This window comes from Borostomias antarcticus (genome assembly GCF_949987555.1).
Source record: "Borostomias antarcticus genome assembly, chromosome: 31".
In the NCBI taxonomy this organism is placed as follows: Eukaryota; Metazoa; Chordata; class Actinopteri; order Stomiiformes; family Stomiidae; genus Borostomias; species Borostomias antarcticus.
In genome coordinates this window covers 3,196,060-3,217,306 of record NC_140264.1, presented here as the reverse complement: position 1 = coordinate 3,217,306, position 21,247 = coordinate 3,196,060, and the positions used below count along the sequence as shown (strand labels likewise).

Sequence of the window (21,247 nt, the reverse complement as noted above, 5' to 3'; positions counted from 1 at the left end):
ACCCAGTCTCTAGAATACATGTTTTGGACGCGTTGCAGACAGTTTGCTCATCTGGCCACCAGGGGGGGCAGTGCCCCCTTGCCCCAGCCAATCTGCGCGCCTGACGCTATGCTGGCCTAGATGTGACGTTTGCATGTCTTAACATGAATGAGTTGTATAGATGTGACGTTAGGACTATTCTTATATATACCTTCAGTGCAAACCCTGGCAATGGAAAACGTTCATGGGGGCAAGTGAAGAACAAACATAAAAACATAATCCAAACCGGTAAGTAGCCTAGGCATAGGCCTCCTTGAATTTCTCCAATAAACAGCCTACATGGTTGTAATGTTTAATACAAAAATTAGTTGACAGATATAAATGATCCCTTCTGCCGAAAATCGGTATCTTTCATATAAATAGTCATCAGAAAACTCTAATGGGTTTTGTCGGTCCTTAAATACATGGCGATATAACGCGGTGAAAAGTGATCCACCTTCGTGATACGGATGAACCAGTCTTGAACCTGAAGTTATCGCGCTAACCGTGATCCAGCTTCGTAGTACATGGCTCTGGTCTGCCACGGTAGCATGTGACCGGTTATGATCCGGAGGAGCGCGAGCTGACCGGAGAACCCTGGAGCTTCTCCTCGGCACATGATGCGTGAGCGCTTTGTGTTGCGACTAAAATACAGTCACACACTGCGGAGTGGAATGTGGAGTTGGGGGTCTGATATTAGAAGCTGTCATTATACTCAACAACACGTTCCTCTGGCCATGGCAGCCCTACACGGGTCTAGTCTGTAATCACATACACCATCTGGAATAACACAATAATGTCAATAATAAAAGCACTGTAGGCTATTATATTGTTCAGTTGTCTGATTTATTGGTTTGTTTTCAATCTATCTTCAATCTCTTGGTCTCTCAAAGGAAAGTCTTCTCATCAACAGGCTTGTGTGGGTGGAGCGTTTACTAGAACATCACACTAGATTTGATTAGACTTGTGTTTGCTGTTATTGACCGCCGTGGGTTACAGTGTGTGCAAGTATAACAAAAGGGGGAAATAAGACTAATAGGTTTTAACTGGTACATACAGTATATAGTTTATTCTATTTCATACTGCACACTTACTGTACATATAAGTGGCGAGAGGTCGGGGGCGGGGCCAGTTCCCGCGCCCCTGCGCCACGTCCGCGGCGTGGACGAGCCCCACGGGCCCCAGTACCCCGACCGCGGCGAACTGTAGACTAGCTCTGTCAACGACAGATAGAACCGTAGACTAGCTCTGTCAGCGACAGACAGAACCGTAGACTAGCTCTGTCAGCGACAGACAGAACTGTAGACTAGCTCTGTCAACGACAGATAGAACTGTAGACTAGCCCTGTCAATGACAGATAGAACTGTAGACTAGCTCTGTCAACGACAGATAGAACTGTAGACTAGCTCTGTCAACGACAGACAGAACCGTAGACTAGCTCTGTCAGCGACAGACAGAACTGTAGACTAGCTCTGTCAACGACAGATAGAACTGTAGACTAGCCCTGTCAATGACAGATAGAACTGTAGACTAGCCCTGTCAACGACAGATAGAACTGTAGACTAGCTCTGTCAACGACGGGAGAACTGTAGACTAGCCCTGTCAACGACAGATAGAACTGTAGACTAGCCCTGTCAATGACAGATAGAACTATAGACCAGCCCTGTCAATGACAGATAGAACTATAGACCAGCCCTGTCAATGACAGATAGAACTGTAGACCAGCCCTGTCAATGACAGATAGAACTGTAGACTAGCTCTGTCAACAACAGAATTGTAGACCAGCCCTGTCAATGACAGACCTGTAGACTAGCTCTGTCAACGACAGATAAAACTGTAGACTATCCCTGTCAACGACAGACAGAACTGTAGACTTTGCCAGAACAACTTTAATCCTTCGATACAATATCCAACGTACTCTAGTCCTTCTATACATAACTTAAAGGAGTAGTAAAGGGAAAAATCATGTTTAGCCTTGTTTTAAGGTTACTTATGATCATATACAATGGTTCAGATCAAAACGTTGACAAAACTAGCACTTTTGAGAAAGTTGGTAATTGCTCTACCACCGTTTTGGTCATACAATGGATGTGGGTGGGCACCGTGAAAAATCATTCAAAAACATGTTAAACTCTCGATTTCAAAGACAAGAAACTCACCAGTGTTCTGACATAATTTGCCATAAAGTAAGATTCTAGTTAATCTGGAAAGGCTTTTTTAAATATTTAGCATAGAACTATTTAGTCGCAGCACATACGTGTGTAAACTTGGGCAAAATAGGTATCCTAGCAACATAAACAATAACAATAGCTACCGTAAGTAGTTCCGCTTCCTGAATCCCCTCTGCGGATTGATCTACACATCTACAACGGTCGCGTCAATACAAGTCAATGGATTTCATAAAATGATCAATAAAACCCTACAGGATTCATACTTTGCGGCGAATTTGATGTCAGAACACCAACGGACACCAATTACCCCCTCGGTGAGCTTCTTGTCTTTGAAATCGAGAGTTTAATATGTTTTTGAATGATTTTTCAAGGTGCCCACCCACATCCATTGTATGACCTAAACGGTGGTAGAGCAATTATCAGACGGCAGGCTACTAATCGGCAGATCTCGCGTTTCCGTAAATGGCCGAGTAATCTTCGCACGTGGCGCAGATGAATCGTCACCTATAGCGGCCGTAGGTAGAACGTTTGCGCAACCTGCGTGTGTTAGTAGGGCTGCCTGCCGCTGTGTCGGGGGATAGTCCACTGGGAAAAAACAACCTCTGTCGGGGAAAGCAGATGATGGCATATTGGTGTATCTGTGTTTTCAGATACATCAATATTCAACTCCAGCCTCAACTCCAGTCTGGCTGCTTTCCACGTTCCAGTTTAATGCGGAAGGACGAATGAAAAACAGTTCCTCCAGATTTAAATCTTGACGCGGTGGGTTCTGGGGGTCGTCGTGCGCGCAACCAGTTGAGCCCGCGGCAGCGGAATTCATCCCGGGCTAGGGACGAGATGAGGTGAGAGATGTCTCACTTCAATCCTCCTCCTTCTCTTTTTTTGGACGGGAGAGGTGAAAACGGGAGTTAAAATATGGGATCGTGTTTGGCTGAGCTTCCCGTGAGAGAGCGACTCGGATCCCGGTTCCCACCGCACCGCTCCTGTACTCGAGGAGAAACGCTCCGCTTCTGTTGCCGCGTCGCGAGGTCCGCGCTGCGCTCCGCCAACGGTCAGTCAGGCTTCCAGGAATGTGTCCGTGTTGTTATCTTTATTGAAATGTGTTTAAATATTTAATTTCATGCCTTTTTCTCAGGAACAGCTTATGTTATTAGGAACATTTCAGATAGATTAGGTCACGATGTTTCGTTTCCTCACGTTGTTCCTGCAGTAGCCTAGCCACTGACTTCACATCTCATTATGAAGCTGCGGGCTGCTTGGCCTGCCTGTCCCAACACTCATGTCCCGCTGAATCAAACTGCTCTTGATAGGCTATTGGACTGGAACCAAATGTGACACTGGTGGGCTGGATAGAAAACAGCTAATTACCTCACAAACACTGGTGGGCTGGATAGAAAACAGCTAATTACCTCACAAACACTGGTGGGCTGGATAGAAAACAGCTAATTACCTCACAAACAGCAGCCCATAGGCTACTGTACAGATACAGTATTTACTATGAGGCTGTTGATGTACAAGTTTAGTTGGACATTGTCCATCTCAGAACTGATCATGAAAACCCACTTCGCCAGAAAGACTACACACTAGGACACTACACACTAGGGAGGGAGAGAGTGACAACTGTAAAATGCCTCTCTCTGTCCACAGGTCACCTGGACCCTGGCAGCCAGCAGGTGTGAAGAGAGAGATAGAGAGAGAGAGAGAGATTGAAGAGGATGATACAACAGCTGATTGGCTCCAGACCACCACGACTGACATACACTAGTGATGTCACTGAAGTCACGATTCCTTCTGTGACAGGAAGTGTAATGACATCATCAGCACCTGCATGGATCTATGGTGGACATAAGACGGCCTCTCCACGGGCTCCTCCTGGCTGTAGCCATAGCAACCACATGCCGCCTCTGGCCATCTTGTGTTGGAATGCTGGCGACCAATCACCAATCAGACCAGAAACTACCTGATAAATCAGCTAACTAACTAACTAACCACACTACAACCACTGACTGAGCAAACCTGGTTTCTGCCTTAATCAGACGTTCTAGAACTCCCATCGTTTCTTAATCAGACGTTCTAGAACTCCCATCGTTTCTTAATCAGACGTTCTAGAACTCACATCGTTTCCTAATCAGACGTTCTAGAACTCCCATCGTTTCCTAATCAGACGTTCTAGAACTCCCATCGTTTCCTAATCAGACGTTCTAGAACTCCCATTGTTTCTTAATCAGACGTTCTAGAACTATTAACACCTAATCAGTGTTGTCATAGCAACTGTTCCTAATCCACCACCTCAGGCTGTCAAAATGACTTGTGAAGTGTTCTACCTGTGTGTGTGTGTGTGTGTCTCTCCTGTTGTCATGCTGTTGCAGTACCAAACCACCCAAACAGTCTCTCTCTCTCTCTCTCTCTCTCTGTATCTCTCTCTATCTGTGTCTCTCTTTCTCTACTGTGCACTTGTAAACAACATAATCCACCTGTTCTGCCCCTCCCCTGGTAGCTCTAACCCCCTCACTAGGAACTGTAACCCTCTCACTACTCTAACCCTCTCACTAGGAACCCTAACCCTCTCACTACTCTAACCCTCTCTAGGAACCCTAACCCCCTCACTAGGAACCCTAACCCTCTCACTACTCTAACCCTCTCACTAGTAACATTAACCCTCTCACTACTCTAACCCTCTCACTACTCTAACCCTCTCACTACTTTAACCCTCTCACTAGGAACCCTAACCCTCTCACTACTCTAACCCTCTCTAGGAACCCTAACCCTCTCACTACTCTAACCCTCTCTAGGAACCCTAACCCTCTCACTAGGAACCCTAACCCTCTCACTACTCTAACCCTCTCACAAGTAACCTTAACCCTCTCACTACTCTAACCCTCTCACTACTCTAACCCTCTCACTAGGAACCCTAACCCTCTCACTACTCTAACCCTCTCACTACTCTAACCCTCTCACTAGTAACCCTAACCCTCTCACTACTCTAACCCTCCAGGGAAAGAAACAAGATGGACGGATCTCTCACTTTGTTCTCCTGTACCTCTCTCCGGCCCAATCCCAATGTCCCCCCTAAACCCTCAAGCCCTGAGCCCTCACAGACTTATTGACGTCACCTGGTGAAGTGATCGAGTGCGCGAGGCTGCAAGGGCTCGAATTGGTATAACAAGGAATGGGACAGCACTTGTGACATCACATTACGTTGACGTGAAAACATATTTCTTACTATTGTGGGCGTGGGGCTTTTTTTTAAATCAATTTGTAAATTGTACATGTTTTTCTTGTAGGCCTTCGTGTAAATTAATTTTGGCTGAGTCAAATCCCCTTTACATTATCAGAACTCTCTGTGTTACCCTCAAAACATTTGTTCAACTTGAAATCATTTCATTTTGTGGTCATATGCGATCGCATCTGCGATCAAATATCAACCCAACCCAGTATTTGTTAGTAGGATCGCATCGATCCTACATTACTGCCTGTGATTCTTGTTTGTGATGAATCCAAAAGTATTAACTTAAGAATGATAATATATTATGTATAGGCTACACATTCCTGCACCTCACAACTCTTTCCATATTCATGTTGGAAATCTCAATTCAAAGAACACTGCACCGAAATGGGTAATTAATGTCATACTGCTTTTAACTGGGCAATCATATGATTTAGAGCAACAGAAATCGATGTAAATTATAACCATAGCCTACATATTTTTTAATCAAATCACATTATACAAACCCATGGGGTTAATAACCCATAGGCCTACTTAAAAATAATGAAGCCAAAACAATTATAAGGCTACTTGTGCAGATAAGCAAGTCCAGCTGAAAACATGAAAACATATTTTGTTCTGTAACGTGAACGTTAGGGTTGGTTGATCTGTCCGTGCTTGTTTATTGGCTGTTCTTCCGGTAACCCCGTGTTTCACGTCACAATGCTATGAACTGTGGGTAATTCCCTTGGGCTAAGTCTGCAGAAATGCAGACTTACGGGAAGGGGCCATAAAGGGCTCAAAATGGCTGCCGGAGAGCCCTCGCGCACTTGCCGAGTTGACATTGGGACACCCCTAAGCCCTCGCGGACTTCGCGGGAGCGCGCCCTTAAGTCTGCGAGTCTGCAAGGGTGGACATTGGGACTGGGCCTCCCTCTCTCTCTCTCTCTCTCTCTCTCTCTCTCTCTCCCTCTCCCTCTCCCTCTCCCTCTCTCTCTCCCTCTCTCCCTCTCTCCCTCGCTCTCTCTCTCTCTCCCTCTCCCTCTCCCTCTCCCTCTCTCTCTCTCTCTCTCTCTCCCTCTCTCTCCCTCTCCCTCTCCCTCTCCCTCTCCCTCTCCCTCTCCCTCTCTCTCCCTCGCTCTCTCTCTCTCTCTCTCTCTCTCTCCCTCGCTCTCTCTCTCTCTCTCTCTCTCTCCAGTACACCTCCAGTATGAGAGTCAAGTATCTGGCCACCGGTCGACCGGACCAGAACCGGCGCTCCGTCCCCAACGAGCAGCTGGATCCGGCCAGCCGACCACACCCTGCCGCCCGGCCACAGTCCTCTGTCCACTAGACCACACCCCCCTCACTAGACCACACCCCCTCACTAGACCAGACCCCCTCTGTCCACTAGACCAAGCCCCCCTCACTAGACCACACCCCCTCACTAGACCACACCCCCTCACTAGACCACACCCCCCTCACTAGACCACACCCCCTCAGTAGACCACACCCCCTCAGTTCTGAGTCCACTAGACCAACCAGCGCCTAAACCCTGGCCCACCAACAGAATCTTCACACCAGTCCGCTAGAACCACAACCAAACAGATCCAACCAGAGCCAGACAACCCCACCCACAAGAACTACTGGTACCGGGACCAGCTAGACCAGATAGAACCAGCTAGAACCAGGTTCTCCACACAACTGGACCCACCCAGAACCAACCAACTTGCAACTACAGAACCGGGACCAAGACTCCGACCCAACCCTGACCCCAAACATCACCCCCATCTGCGAGTCCCACCCCCCTCTCTCTCTCTCTCTCTCTCTCTCTCTCTCTCTCTCTCTCTCTCTCTCTCTCTCTCTCTCCCTGTACGGTCCTGTATTGGTGCTGTGTCCTTCCTCACCACCCTTACCCAAGACTGATCTCTGATGTTCAGTATTAACTCAGTGTTTAGAAACAAGAATAGATGTAACGCGCACACACACACACACACACACACACAGTCAATCTGGAAAGTCTTCACACCCCTTTCATCTTCTTCAGATTTTATTACGACTTATTCTACAATGGATTGAGTAAATTTTTTGCCTCAAACATCACACAATAGCCGATAATGACGATAAAGTCAAAGCAGGTTTTTAGAAAATATACTGTTTTATTTTAGTGACAAAAATAGGTTATTCAGTGGGTTATATATCTGTACACACCCATAGCCTAATACTTGGTTGATGCACCTTTAGCAGCAATTACAGCTTCAAGGTGTCTTGGGAAAGAAGCTCCCAGCTTGGCACACTTGTTTCTGGAGATTTTTGCCCATTCCTCTTAGCATATTCTTTCAAGCTCCATCAGGTTGGACGAGGAGCATTGCTACACAGCCATTTCAGCTCTTTTTGCAGATGTTCAATTTGGGCTTTGGCTGGGCCACTCAAGGAAAATTCACAGACTTTTTCCGAAGCCACTACTTTGTTCTCTTGGCTGCGTGCTTCGGGTCGTTGTCATGTTGGAAGGTGAACCTTGGCCCCAGTCTGAGGTCCAGAGCGCTCGGGAGCAGGTTTGCTTCAAGGATCTCGGTGTACTTGGCCTCATTCATCTTTCTCTCTATCAGGACTAGTCGCCCCGTTCCCGCAGCTGAAAAACCTCCCCACATCATGATGCTGCCACCGCCATGTTTCGCTTTCTTCTTCGTTGTTTGGGTGAGTTGGTACATCCTCTTCCCCCAGGCTTGGGGCCGAGGGGCTATCCTTTCACCCCCCCGAGCCTGGGTGAGGGGGTCACCCGGGCTTTATATCCAGCACACCTCCAGAAGCCTTGTCACCACGCCAGGTGTGGTCCGCCCATCCTGCCTGACTGATGTTAAGGTCTCTGCATTGCTGCAGGAGATCCCGTGCTGCACAAGAAGGTGTCTTGACTTGAGACGCCGGGGAGGCTCTGCTGTTACAGTGAGCCTGTCATGGAGCAGGTGGTTAGGCTCCACGGCCCGGCAGGCAAGACGTGCTGTGGTTCCTGTGTGGCGGAGGCCAGCGGGCTGGATGCCTGTGAGGATGGGAAGGTTGTACACAGGAGTGGGACGCAGGCATCCTGTCACGATGCACAAGGCTTCGTTGATAGGCTGATCGATGAGGCGGATCGATGAGGCGGGTGTGAGCGCTGCGACTCCACACCGGTCGATGTCGATGGATTAATGGCCTCCTCCCAGCGCTCTCGTCTCCTTCATCTGAGTCTTGACAGCAGCTCCTGAGGGGGTCCGGAGGAAGTCACATAGAGACTCTCGTACTCCACATCCCGGCACGGTGTTGTAACATCTGCGTGGGATGGATTTTTTGGCCGCTTGAATGATGCTTCATGCTTCCCTGTAGGGAGAGTATTATGTTTGAATGATGCTCCATGCTTCACTGTAGGGATGGTATTAGCCCGGTGATGAGCGGTGCCTTGTTTCGTCCAGATGTGACGCTTGGTATTCAGGCCAAAAAGTTCAATTTTGGTTGCATCAGACCAGTGTCATGTGCCTTTTACCAAGAAGTGGCTTCCATCTGACCACTCTACCATAAAGGCCTGATTGGTGGAGTGCTGCCTGGATGGTTGATCTTCTGAAAGGTTCTTCCATCTCTACAAGGATACGCTGGAGTTCTGTCAGTGACCTTTGGGTTCCTGCTCACCTTCTTGGCCAAGGCCCCCGATTGCTCAGTTTGGCCAGGCAGCCAGGTCTAGGAAGAGTCTTGGGCCTGGTTCATAGTCAACGCAAGCTACGCTGACGCGGCTGTGAACGCGGCTCTACGCAAGTGGTTCACTCGCACGGGGGTTGCTGCCTTGCGTCAGCGCCCCTATCGGTTTGTGTGAAATAGCACTTGCGCTCGCGTAAAGTTACAAATATCTGCACGACACACGTTGCTATGCAAGGACGCGTCAACGTCACCTTGCGTAGCCTTGCGTAGCTCGCGCTAGCGTAGCTTGCCTTGACTATGAATGGGGCCGTGGTGGTTTCAAACTTTTCCATTTACGAATGATGGTGGCCAGTGAGCCCTTTGGGACCTGTAAAGCTGCAGAAATGTTTTTGTACCCTTCTCCAGATCTATGCCTTGACACAATCCTGTTTCTGAGGTCAGATAATTCCTTTGACCCCATGGCTTGGAGTTTGCACTGACATGCACTGTCAACTGTGCAACCTTATATAGGCAGGTGTTGGCAATCCCCAATCATGTCCAATCAAGTGAATTGACCACAGGTTAGTACCTGACAACCCTGGAGAGAACATCAGAGTACCTGACAACCCTGGAGAGAACATCAGAGTACCTGACAACCCTGGAGAGAACATCAGAGTACCTGACAACCCTGCGGAGAACATCAGAGTACCTGACAACCCTGGAGAGAACATCAGAGTACCTGACAACCCTGGAGAGAACATCAGAGTACCTGACAACCCTGGGAGAACATCAGAGTACCTGACAACCCTGCGGAGAACATCAGAGTACCTGACAACCCTGGGAGAACATCAGAGTACCTGAATTGACCACAGGTGGACTCTGATTAAGCCTTAGGAACATCTCAAGCGGTAGGAACATCTCAAGCGGTATCAGCGGAAACAAAATGCACCTCAGCTCACTTCTGGGTGTCAGATCAAAGGGTGTGCACACTTGTGTTCATATGATGGTTTACATTTTCATTTTTAATAAATTAGCACAAATGTTGAAAACCTGTTCTCACTTTGTCATTATGGGCTATTTTGTGTAGAATTTGTAGAATGAGTGTAACATAATAAAACACGGAGAAGGTGAAAGGGGTGTGTAGACTTTCTGGCTTGACTGTACACACACACACACACACACACACACACACACATCCATGCTGTACAGTTGTGTAAATAGTGAACATGTGTGTGTTGTAATAGCTTGATTCTTAGAGCCATTTCTGGTGATGTGATGGTGTGTGTCTGTAGTGTGGTCTATGGAACTGATGCTGTTATCACTTTGTTAAGTATATATATATATACACACACACACACATACACACACACGCGCTCTCTCTCTCTCTGCCAGAGAATCACAAAGCCATGTTTTACTACCAACCTTCTCTGAATGAGACTCTATACAGTAGATAGACACACACTCTCTCCCTCTCACACACACACACTCACACACATGTACACACTCTCACACACATATATATACACGCTCACAAACTCTCTCACACACACGCAAACTAGTTTCATGATAACTAATATTGTCTTGCTATGATTTTTATGTGACTTGAATCATGGAGCGTTCTCCCGCCCGATCCTGTGTGTGTTTGATGTGCACACGCCTTTGTGCACGTGTCCATGATGACTGTGACAGCGAGCTGCCAGGGAATCTCTTATTGGACCCCAAGGTTCCAGAATCCAGAATCCTTCAGCGGCATTCCGGAATGTGGGAATGCCGGTGTGCAGGGCTGGACTGGGACAAAAAATCGGCCCTGGCATTTTTGGCCCAGACCGGCCTACCACAATCGGTCGGACACCACCCACCAGTACGAAATCCTTGCGGCCCCTTTAAATATGCAATACCACCTCACTATTTCCCTTTAAATATGCAATACCACCGTACTATTTCCCCAAACCACTACAAAGATGAGTAAGTTCCGTGGACAAGTGTACCAGTGCAAATGGACGAGTGTACTCACTCACTCTTGACTCCCTGGTGATCAGACGTGGCCGTGGAGTACACAATCTCCATACTCAAGTAACAGTTACAGTAGAAGTACAAGAAATTGTCAAAGAAAAAGCTCTGATAGAAGTTTCAAATTATTTATTAAATTATTATTATTATTATTCAAATGTAAGTATAGAAATATATGTACAAAGTATACAAGTAACTCAAAATGTTGCCTGTGAACTCCACTGGGCTGAAAAGATCTCCTCCTCAAACAAGGCAACCTTTAAAAGAGTGAGAGGGAGAGACAAAGAGAGAAAGGTGAGAATGATAATTGATGGAGTTAAATGATCACAGTACTGGTCCAGTATCTTCAATTGAGAACAATGTAGAGAGATAGTTGCATGTATTTGATACTTACTTAGTAATAAAGGCTGCATGGCCCTCTGGATACCCTCAACAATAATGGCATCTCCTGAGAGAGAGAGAGAGAGAGAGAGAGAGAGAGAAAGAGAGAGATAGAGAGAGAGAGGGGGGGAGAGAGAGAGAGGGAGAGATGAGACATGATCAATGATAAGTCATACATGATTAAATGACAGATTCAGATGATCAGAGTTGCATGAATTGTAGGCCTATACTTACTTACTGGAAAAAGGCTGCATGGACCTCTGAATACCCTCATCAACAATGGCATCCTGAGTGAGAAAGAGGGAGGAAGAGAGATGAGACACGATAAGTGAGATAAACTATAGATTCAGATAGTAACAATATCTTCTAGAAAATGTAAGCAGTTGCATAGATTGTTAACTCACTACTTACATAAAAAGGATGCCTGTGAAGTCCACTCCAGTTAAAAGCAAAGTGCTTCTTTTCAAACAAATTAGGGCAACCTTTGATAGAGAGAGAGGGAGAAAAGGGGAGACAGAGAGAAAGGTGAGACTGAGACATTATAATTGATGATCAGTTATGTTGATAGTTGATCACAGTACTGGTAATTACATGATCATAATACCTTTATCTTTACTGGAAAATGCTGCATGACCCTCTGGATACCCTCAACAATAATATCCTGACAGAGAGAGAGAGGGGGGGGGAGTGAGAGAGAGATGAGACATGATCAATGATCATTTTTAAATTATAAATGATTAAATGACAGATTCTGGAAAATATAAAAACATAGAAGGCATGTATTGTATACTTACTTAGTGGAAAAGGCTGCATGGCCCTCTGAATACCCTCATCAACAATGGACAATGAACCACACAAGTTAGGGCCGGGCATCCTTTGAGAGACAGGGGAGGGGGGATATTAATAATGAGTCACATGATCACACTATCTTCAGTCTAAAAATGTTACGGCTCGCATGCCCTCGCCTCCACAACCGTCTCCCTCTCTCCCCTCTGGGCCCGCTGCGCGCTCGGGGCGCCCTACGCGCTCTACCGCACGTCGCATCGGCCCGGGCATACAACGCTCTGACTCTCCGGAGTTTCCCCCCACTGCCGGGCGTTCCCCGTCTCCGGCCAGCTCCGCGGACTCGGCAGTCTCCTCCCACTCCGGTGACGTCGAGTCGGATCCCGACATGCCCAGCACATCAGCCCGTGCGCAAAGACAAGAACGGCGCGCTCGTCTCCGACGATGACGCGGGCGCGGCTCTACTCACCGGTTTCCAATTATCATCACCACACCTGTCCCTCGTTCTGCAATCACCTTCAACCTCTACAAGAACCTGGTCTACACTCCACTCATCGCCAGATCTTACCATAATACTCTTGTGGTAAAGTATAGCCTAGCCTACAATCTCCTTACCCGTATTTTGTAGTGTTTTTTCCCGTTCCCCGTTTGTGATTACTCTCACTCACCCTGCCTCCCCTCCTCATCTCTCCAGTTCCTGCCTGACCCACGTCTGTACGATTACCTTGCTCCTGCCTGACCATCGCCTGTACGACCCCGCTCCTGCCTGACCATCGCCTGTACGACAACCCCGCTCCTGCCTGACCATCGCCTGTACGACCCCGCTCCTGCCTGACCATCGCCTGTACGACAACCCCGCTCCTGCCTGAACATCGCCTGTACGACAACCCCGCTCCTGCCTGACCATCGCCTGTACGACAACCCCGCTCCTGCCTGACCATCGCCTGTACGACAACCCCGCTCCTGCCTGACCATCGCCTGTACGACTACCACGCTCCTGCCTGACCATCGGCTGTACGACTACCACATCCCCCTTTGTGATCTTATTAAATCGCCCCTCCGGGCTTTACCGTTCCTTGCCTCCTCCTTTCCTGTTGCGCCTGGGTCCCAAAACCGAACTCTAACAGTAAGATCTGGCCAGTTTTGACCCAGCCAACATGGAGGAGAGACCTACACCTCCTGGACCACTCCAAGCCCTCCAACAGACCCAAGCTGAGCAACTGCAGCAGGTATCCAACCTGGTCACCGCGCTCAGTGCCCGCCTGGCTCCGTTCCTGAACCCCACCGCTCCACCAAACCGGGAGCCCCATCTCGCCTCCCCGGCCCCCTACGACGGGACATTCACCCTCTGCCGGGAGTTCCTCATGCAGTGTGAGTACGTGTTTGAGCTCCAGCCAAGCATGTACTCCACTGCGTCAGCTCGCGTAGCCTACATCGCTAACCTAACCACGGGACGGGCTCGCCGCTGGGTCATTGTGGGTCGCGAAGGCGCAGCTTCCTACATGCAGGACTACACAGCCTTCGTGGCAGAATTCAGGACTGTGTTCGACCACGACGTCCACGGACAGGACGCGGACGCTGCTCTCTCCGCCCTCACCCAGGGTTCCAGCTCAGTAGCGGACTACGCCACGGAGTTCCGCATCCTCGCTGCCCGTTGCTCCTGGAACGAGTCTGCCCTGTACAGCGCCTTCCGACGGGGCCTGGGGGACGCCATGAAGGACAGCCTGGCTGGAGGAGACAGACCAGCGACCCTGAGCCAACTCGTCTCCCTCTCCATAGCCATAGACGAGCGCCACCGGGAACGCAGGCGCGAGCGGGCGCACCAACATCACAGCGCACCCAGACCGTCTCCGCCTCCCTCTGCCGGACTCTCTCGGCCTGCCCCGGCCTCCCTCGCCCCCCCAAACACCGCTGGAGAGGAACCCATGCAACTGGGTTGGACCCGACTGACCCCTGCAGAGCGTGAGCACCGGGAACAGAACGGACTGTGCATTTACTGCGCTAGCCCAGCGCACGCCGTCGACTCCTGTTCCTCTGCACCTCCCAGGGTGGCAAAAAGAGTAGGCTCACTCGCCAGGGGGTACCGAGTAAGCCGGCTCATCCATCCCCAATCCCGGACCCGTGCCGCCAGGTTCACTGTCACCCTCGCCTGGCAGGGGCACACGCTCTCCGTCCCTGCTCTCATCGACTCCGGTGCTGACGAGAGCTTCGTGGACGTCCAGTTCGCCCACAAAGCGGCGCTCCCTATCTCCCCTCTGGAGAGGCCCCTCTCGGCCTTCGCTCTGGATGGCCATCCCATGGGTCCCATTACTCACCGGACCCTGCCCCTCACCCTCACAGCCTCGGGAAACCACGTGGAGAACATCCGCCCCTTCGTCATCCACTCTCCCGACGCTCCGTTCATCCTAGGTAGGCCCTGGCTGGAACTCCATACCCCTCATGTCTGCTGGAGCTCGGGGCACATCCTCAGCTGGAGCACCGCCTGCCACGCCCGCTGCCTCCGAGCTGCTCAGACCTCCACTCGGGTTGACCGACCCCGTCCCGCTCCTCCGGACCTCTCCACGGTCCCTTCGATGTACCACGACCTCGGGGAGGCCTTCAGTAAGGAGCGCGCCCGCACACTCCCCCCTCATCGACCCTACGACTGCGCCATCGAGCTCCACCCTGGCGCCCCTCTCCCAGCCAGTCGTCTCTACAACCTCTCCCTCCCGGAGAAAGCAGCCATGGATACCTACATCTCCGAGTGCTTGGCCGAGGGTCTCATCCGACCATCTCGATCCCAGGTGGCAGCGGGGTTCTTCTTCGTCAAGAAGAAGGGAGGAGATCTGAGGCCGTGCATCGACTACAGGCTGCTCAATAACATCACGGTTAAGAATAAATATCCACTCCCCCTCATGAGCTCCAACTTCGAACCCCTCATCGGTGCCACCATCTTCACCAAGTTGGATCTCAGGAACGCTTATCACCTGGTGCGTATCCGTGAGGGGGACGAATGGAAGACCGCCTTCAAGACCTCCCGTGGCCACTACGAGTACCTCGTCATGCCCTTCGGCCTCACCAACGCCCCCGCCGTCTTCCAGGCGCTGATGAACGACGTGCTCAGGGACATGCTGGACGTCTTTGTGGTCCTTTACCTGGACGACATCCTGGTATTCTCCAGGAGCGCTGAGGAGCACGTCCAGCATGTCCGCATGGTCATCCAGCGTCTCCGGGAGAACCGCCTATATATCAAGGCGGAGAAGTGCACTTTTCACTCCTCGTCAGTGGAGTTCCTGGGGCTCATTGTGGAGGGAGGCCTGACGCGACCCGACCCCCGCAAGATCAAGACCGTGGTCGAATGGCCTCAACCCACGACCCGGAGGCAACTTCAGAGCTTCCTTGGCTTCGCCAACTTTTACCGCCGTTTCATACGGGACTACAGCCGGGTAGCAGCTCCCCTCACCCACCTCACCTCATCCCTGCGTCCGTTCGTCTGGACACCGGCTGCCAGCGCTGCCTTCTCCGCGCTCAAGAAGTGCTTCACCACCGCCCCGGTCCTTCTCCATCCTGACCCCTCCAGGCAGTTCGTGGTCGAGGTGGACGCATCGGACACAGGCATCGGTGCTGTTCTGTCCCAGCGGTCAGGGGAGGACCAGAAGTTGCACCCCTGTGCCTTCCTCTCCCGCCGGTTCTCCCCAGCGGAGGTGAATTACGACATCGGGAACAGAGAGTTGTTGGCGGTGGTGGGGGCCTTGGAGGAGTGGCGCCACTGGCTTGAGGGCGCCGAACACACCACCCTCGTCTGGTCAGACCACAAGAACCTGACCTTCATCCGGGCGGCCAAGCGCCTCAACTCCCGCCAGGCGCGGTGGTCCCAGTTCCTCGGGAGGTTTGATTTCACCCTCACCTTCCGGCCCGGCTCCCGCAACGCCAAGGCCGACGCGCTGTCCCGCCTCCACGCGCCCGAGGCGCCCCCCGCGGAGCCTGAGTCCATCCTGCCGGTCTCGCGTGTCATAGGGGTGGTCACAATGAACATCGAGTCAGTGGTAAGGCAGGCCCAACGCGCCCAACCCAGTCCGGCCAACGTTCCTCCTCGCAGGCTCTTCGTGCCTGACTCGGTCCGGTCCCGGGTGCTCCAGTGGGGCCATGCCAGCCGGTTTGCGTGCCATCCCGGGGTTCACCGCACCTTCTCCTTCCTGAGCCGACGGTTCTGGTGGCCCTCCATGAGGTCCGACGTCCGGGAGTTTGTGGTCGCCTGTCCCGTCTGCTCCCGCAGCAAGGCGTCCCACCAGCCCCCGGCTGGCCTCCTGCGTCCTCTCCCGGTCCCCAGCCGTCCCTGGTCCCACATCGCCCTGGACTTCATCACCGGTCTTCCCCCCTCCAGGGGCAACACGGTCATCCTCACCGTGGTGGACCGGTTCTCCAAGGCGGTCCATCTGGTGGCGCTCCCCAAGCTCCCGTCCTCTGCGGAGACAGCTGAACTCCTCGTCCAACATGTCTACCGGCTCCACGGTCTCCCCGGAGACATTGTCTCGGACCGTGGGCCTCAATTCACCTCCCAGGTCTGGAGGGCCTTCTGCAAGGAGATCGGCGCCACCATCAGCCTCTCCTCTGGCTACCACCCGCAGACCAACGGCCAGGCCGAACGGGCCAACCAGAGCCTGGAGTCCGCTCTCCGCTGTGTGTCGGCTCTCCACCCCACCTCCTGGAGCAAGGACCTACCCTGGGTCGAATACTCCCTCAATGCCCTGACCAGCGCTGCCACTGGCAGGTCTCCGTTCGAGTCATCCCTCGGGTACCAGCCCCCGCTGTTCTCTCTCCAGGAGTCGGAGGCCTCCGTCCCCTCCGTCCAGGCCCACCTCAGCCGCTGTCGCCGTGTCTGGTGGGAGGTCCGCAGGGCCCTGCTCCGCTCCAGCGAGCGCTCCTGCCGCGAGGCCAACCGCCGCCGCACTCCTGCTCCGGCGTATCGGCCCGGTCAACGTGTCTACCTCTCCACTGCTGATCTTCCACTCCAGGTCCCCTCCAGGAAGCTGGCTCCGCGCTTCGTTGGGCCCTTCGAGATCGACCGTGTCCTGAACCCGGCTGCGGTACGTCTTAAGCTCCCTGCTTCCATGCGGGTACACCCTGTATTCCATGTGTCCAAGATCAAACCTGTCTCCTCGAGTCCTCTCATGCCTTCTGCCCCAGCTCCTCCGCCTCCCCAGATGGTCGACGGGCATCCCCAGTGGACGGTTCGGCGGCTGCTGAAGGTGCGCCGCCGGGGTCGGGGGTTCCAATACCTGGCGGATTGGGAGGGGTACGGCCCCGAGGAGTGCAGCTGGATCTCCAGGCAGCTCATTATGGACCCGTCTCTCCTCCGGGACTTCTACCGGGCCCATCCTGACGCCCCCGGTCGGTCGCCAGGTGGCTCCCCTCGGGGGGGGGGTCCTGTTACGGCTCGCATGCCCTCGCCTCCACAACCGCCTCCCTCTCTCCCCTCTGGGCCCGCTGCGCGCTCGGGGCGCCCTACGCGCTCTACCGCACGTCGCATCGGCCCGGGCATACAACGTTCTGACTCTCCGGAGTTTCCCCCCACTGCCGGGCGTTCCCCGTCTCCGGCCAGCTCCGCGGACTCGGCAGTCTCCTCCCACTCCGGTGACGTCGAGTCGGATCCCGACATGCCCAGCACATCAGCCCGTGCGCAAAGACAAGAACGGCGCGCTCGTCTCCGACGATGACGCGGGCGCGGCTCTACTCACCGGTTTCCAATTATCATCACCACACCTGTCCCTCGTTCTGCAATCACCTTCAACCTCTACAAGAACCTGGTCTACACTCCACTCATCGCCAGATCTTACCATAATACTCTTGTGGTAAAGTATAGCCTAGCCTACAATCTCCTTACCCGTATTTTGTAGTGTTTTTTCCCGTTCCCCGTTTGTGATTACTCTCACTCACCCTGCCTCCCCTCCTCATCTCTCCAGTTCCTGCCTGACCCACGTCTGTACGATTACCCTGCTCCTGCCTGACCATCGCCTGTACGACCCCGCTCCTGCCTGACCATCGCCTGTACGACAACCCCGCTCCTGCCTGACCATCGCCTGTACGACCCCGCTCCTGCCTGACCATCGCCTGTACGACAACCCCGCTCCTGCCTGAACATCGCCTGTACGACAACCCCGCTCCTGCCTGACCATCGCCTGTACGACAACCCCGCTCCTGCCTGACCATCGCCTGTACGACAACCCCGCTCCTGCCTGACCATCGCCTGTACGACTACCACGCTCCTGCCTGACCATCGGCTGTACGACTACCACATCCCCCTTTGTGATCTTATTAAATCGCCCCTCCGGGCTTTACCGTTCCTTGCCTCCTCCTTTCCTGTTGCGCCTGGGTCCCAAAACCGAACTCTAACAAAAAAGCTGCTACATTATTATGAATAATTTTATAATAATAACAACAATTTCATATCAACTTACTATAAGTTTCCTCAGTAGCTCACTCTTCTCTGACACTTTGTCAATGACAGTGTCTGTGTCCAAAGCAACAAGGACGTCTTTTTCAGTGGCCATCAACATGAAGGCTTCCAATTTGCTGGCAGACAGGCTGCTCCTCAGTCTGCTTTTGATATATTTCAGTGTTGAGAATGAAAAATATTTTTTTAACCTAGCCCCTTAGTAACAGTCCTGAAAGGAGCTAGGCTTACCAGTCAACTGGCTGGTAAATTATCCATTACCAATAGATTTTTAGCAGCCAGCCATTGGCTAGTAAATGGCTAGGGTTAATTTTGGACCATGGCCACACACAGCTAACGTTAGCCTGCTCCTCTTTTTCTTCGAAGATATAACGTTAAGTAGCCCAGCAGCAGCAACACTGCTAGGCTAGGCCAGAATAGATAACGTCGTAATAGCGCTAGTGCTAATTGCCAAGCTAACGTGCTAATGTTAGCACTACTAGTACTGACGTTATCTGGCTGGCCTAGACAAACAGTGTTAACGCTAGCTAGCTCAAACGTAGCTAGCTACGACCCGGTTTGCTTGGCAGGGAGGTGGGTAGCTAGATAATGCTAGCTAGCTGTACCTAGCTAATGCTAGCTGGCGCTAGCCAGCAGATAGCCGTCACCCATATTCATATTTAGCTATAGCTTTTTTAGCTTTCAGCTATATTTCCTTACCGTTTCAACTACACACTCCTCCTGCTCACTCTGTCCTTCCTCGGCCCTGTCATGTCTCTGTCCCTCCTCGGCCCTGTCATGTCTCTGTCCCTCCTCGGCCCTGTCATGTCTCTGTCCCTCCTCGGCCCTGTCATGTCTCTGTCCCTCCTCGGCCCTGTCATGTCTCTGTCCCTCCTCGGCCCTGTCATGTCTCTGTCCCTCCTCGGCCCTGTCATGTCTCTGTCCCTCCTCGGCCCTGTCATGTCTCTGTCCCTCCTCGGCCCTGTCATGTCTCTGTCCCTCCTCGGCTTCCCTGTCCTGCTCTCGGCCACCATGGCCACCAGCCACCTCTCCTTCAAGTTCGTGTTCAACATGGTGTTGCTGCACAACGTCGGCTGAGGCTGTAGACGTTGAAGCCCCTGGCGCAAACATATCAGTAATTTTTGCACATGTTGCAGCATCGCCTCAAGACTTTTAATCTTTTTAGCTCGTAATTTCTCTGCGCCCCCCTTGCGCTTTGGTTTACTATACTTGTCCTTATCCATCGTTCTCCATCCACTGACTTTTGGCTCTCTAACGGCCCACGCAAATGACACCTGAAACTAACAGAGGGAGGGGTGGGGCCTACATATGATTGGGCCAGCCCAGTGTCAGTATAGAAAATGGACCAATGGGCCGCTGTCCCTGCTCTATGGGCCGTTCGTTAGCCCCCAAAGATTTTTTTTTTGTTTTTTTTTTTTTTTTAGATCGGCCCACAAGTAGGTCCGGCCCACCGGGCATTTGCCCGGTACGCCACATGGCCAGTCCAGCCGTGGAGACCATTGAAAGTCCTGAAATGAAAATAAGCCATCCAATGAAATGGCTGGTGAAGAATTCCACTGAGTACGGGAAATATTTCAGTGAGGCCAGCACAAAGCTAAAACAAATGCAGTCAAATCCAGCTACTTTGACACCATTCATGAAACGCATGATCATTTATCGCCTTGGCGGGGGAAATATAACCACTATCCTCTCCATTCTGACTGACCAGAAAGAAAGAGATGCTGTGACAATTCTAGAGACCATCATATCTCTCTACCCAAACAACCCCCTTAGAGCTAGGCTGGATCAAATGGATCTGGTCAATTACATGGCAGTCCATATTGCATTGAGTTGCCTCTCAACTCGGTCTCCAAAGGTGGCTGACCTGGGAGACCTTCAGACACTCAGTCAGCAGTTTCCTACTGACAAACGTAAATGTCTGTCCAGTGCCCTGTTCCTGCTCACCTTACTGTTCTGGCCAGAGGATCATGAGAGCGACCATGACAAAGAGAAGAAATATGAAATTGTTCAGTCAGCCGTTGAGTACCTTAAAAGAAGCTACTGTACCAAAATAAAGGATGTTCCTGCGAGAAGGAGAAGAATTTACACTCATTTTTTCCTGAGCAATGGAAGTGGATGGAGCAAGATTGTCCACAAGAGCAAAGTTGAAGCAATCACTAAGATCCTCTCTGTGTCTGAGAAGAGACTGAAGTGGTTCCGTGGAGAGGTGTGGAAAATGCCAGAAATATCACAACTACTGAGGACTGTTTCTGGCTGGACAGAAGATGGTATGGTCTATCTTAATGGTCCAAAACAGAAGAAGTTCTGTATTCATCCTCTGAATTTAGCCTCTGTGCCCTATGGCAATGAGAATGTTACATTCTACTTGGGCTTCACATTTAGAGGACCTGTTGCATACAACATAACAGTGGAAAAGTAGAACATGAACCAGAAGCAGTCATGCACAATTGTGTCCTCCAATGCAGCCCTTCTTGAAAATGTGGGCCATACTAAATTAATATCCATTTTATTCACTTGACAGTTTCAAATGAACATGTGTATTTATCCCAATTTGTGCTGATCATTTTGAATTTCATGCTGATGTGTATTACACATGTTGTCTTACTCCTTTCCTAACAGAGAT

At 51.4% G+C, this 21,247-nt stretch overlaps 1 protein-coding gene across 1 annotated transcript in view; it reads left to right on the top strand.

The window, feature by feature from the left end:
• The window catches only part of samd9l (sterile alpha motif domain containing 9 like), a gene marked incomplete at its 3' end in the record, with an annotated part of 83,002 nt that extends 61,959 nt beyond the window's left edge, over nucleotides 1–21,043 (top strand). The window contains exon 5 of the mRNA XM_084460357.1: nucleotides 20,112–21,043. Coding sequence (XP_084316483.1) covers nucleotides 20,112–21,043 — 932 coding nt within the window. The remainder of the gene's footprint in view (nucleotides 1–20,111) is intronic.
• Between the last annotated feature and the right edge of the window lie 204 nt (nucleotides 21,044–21,247).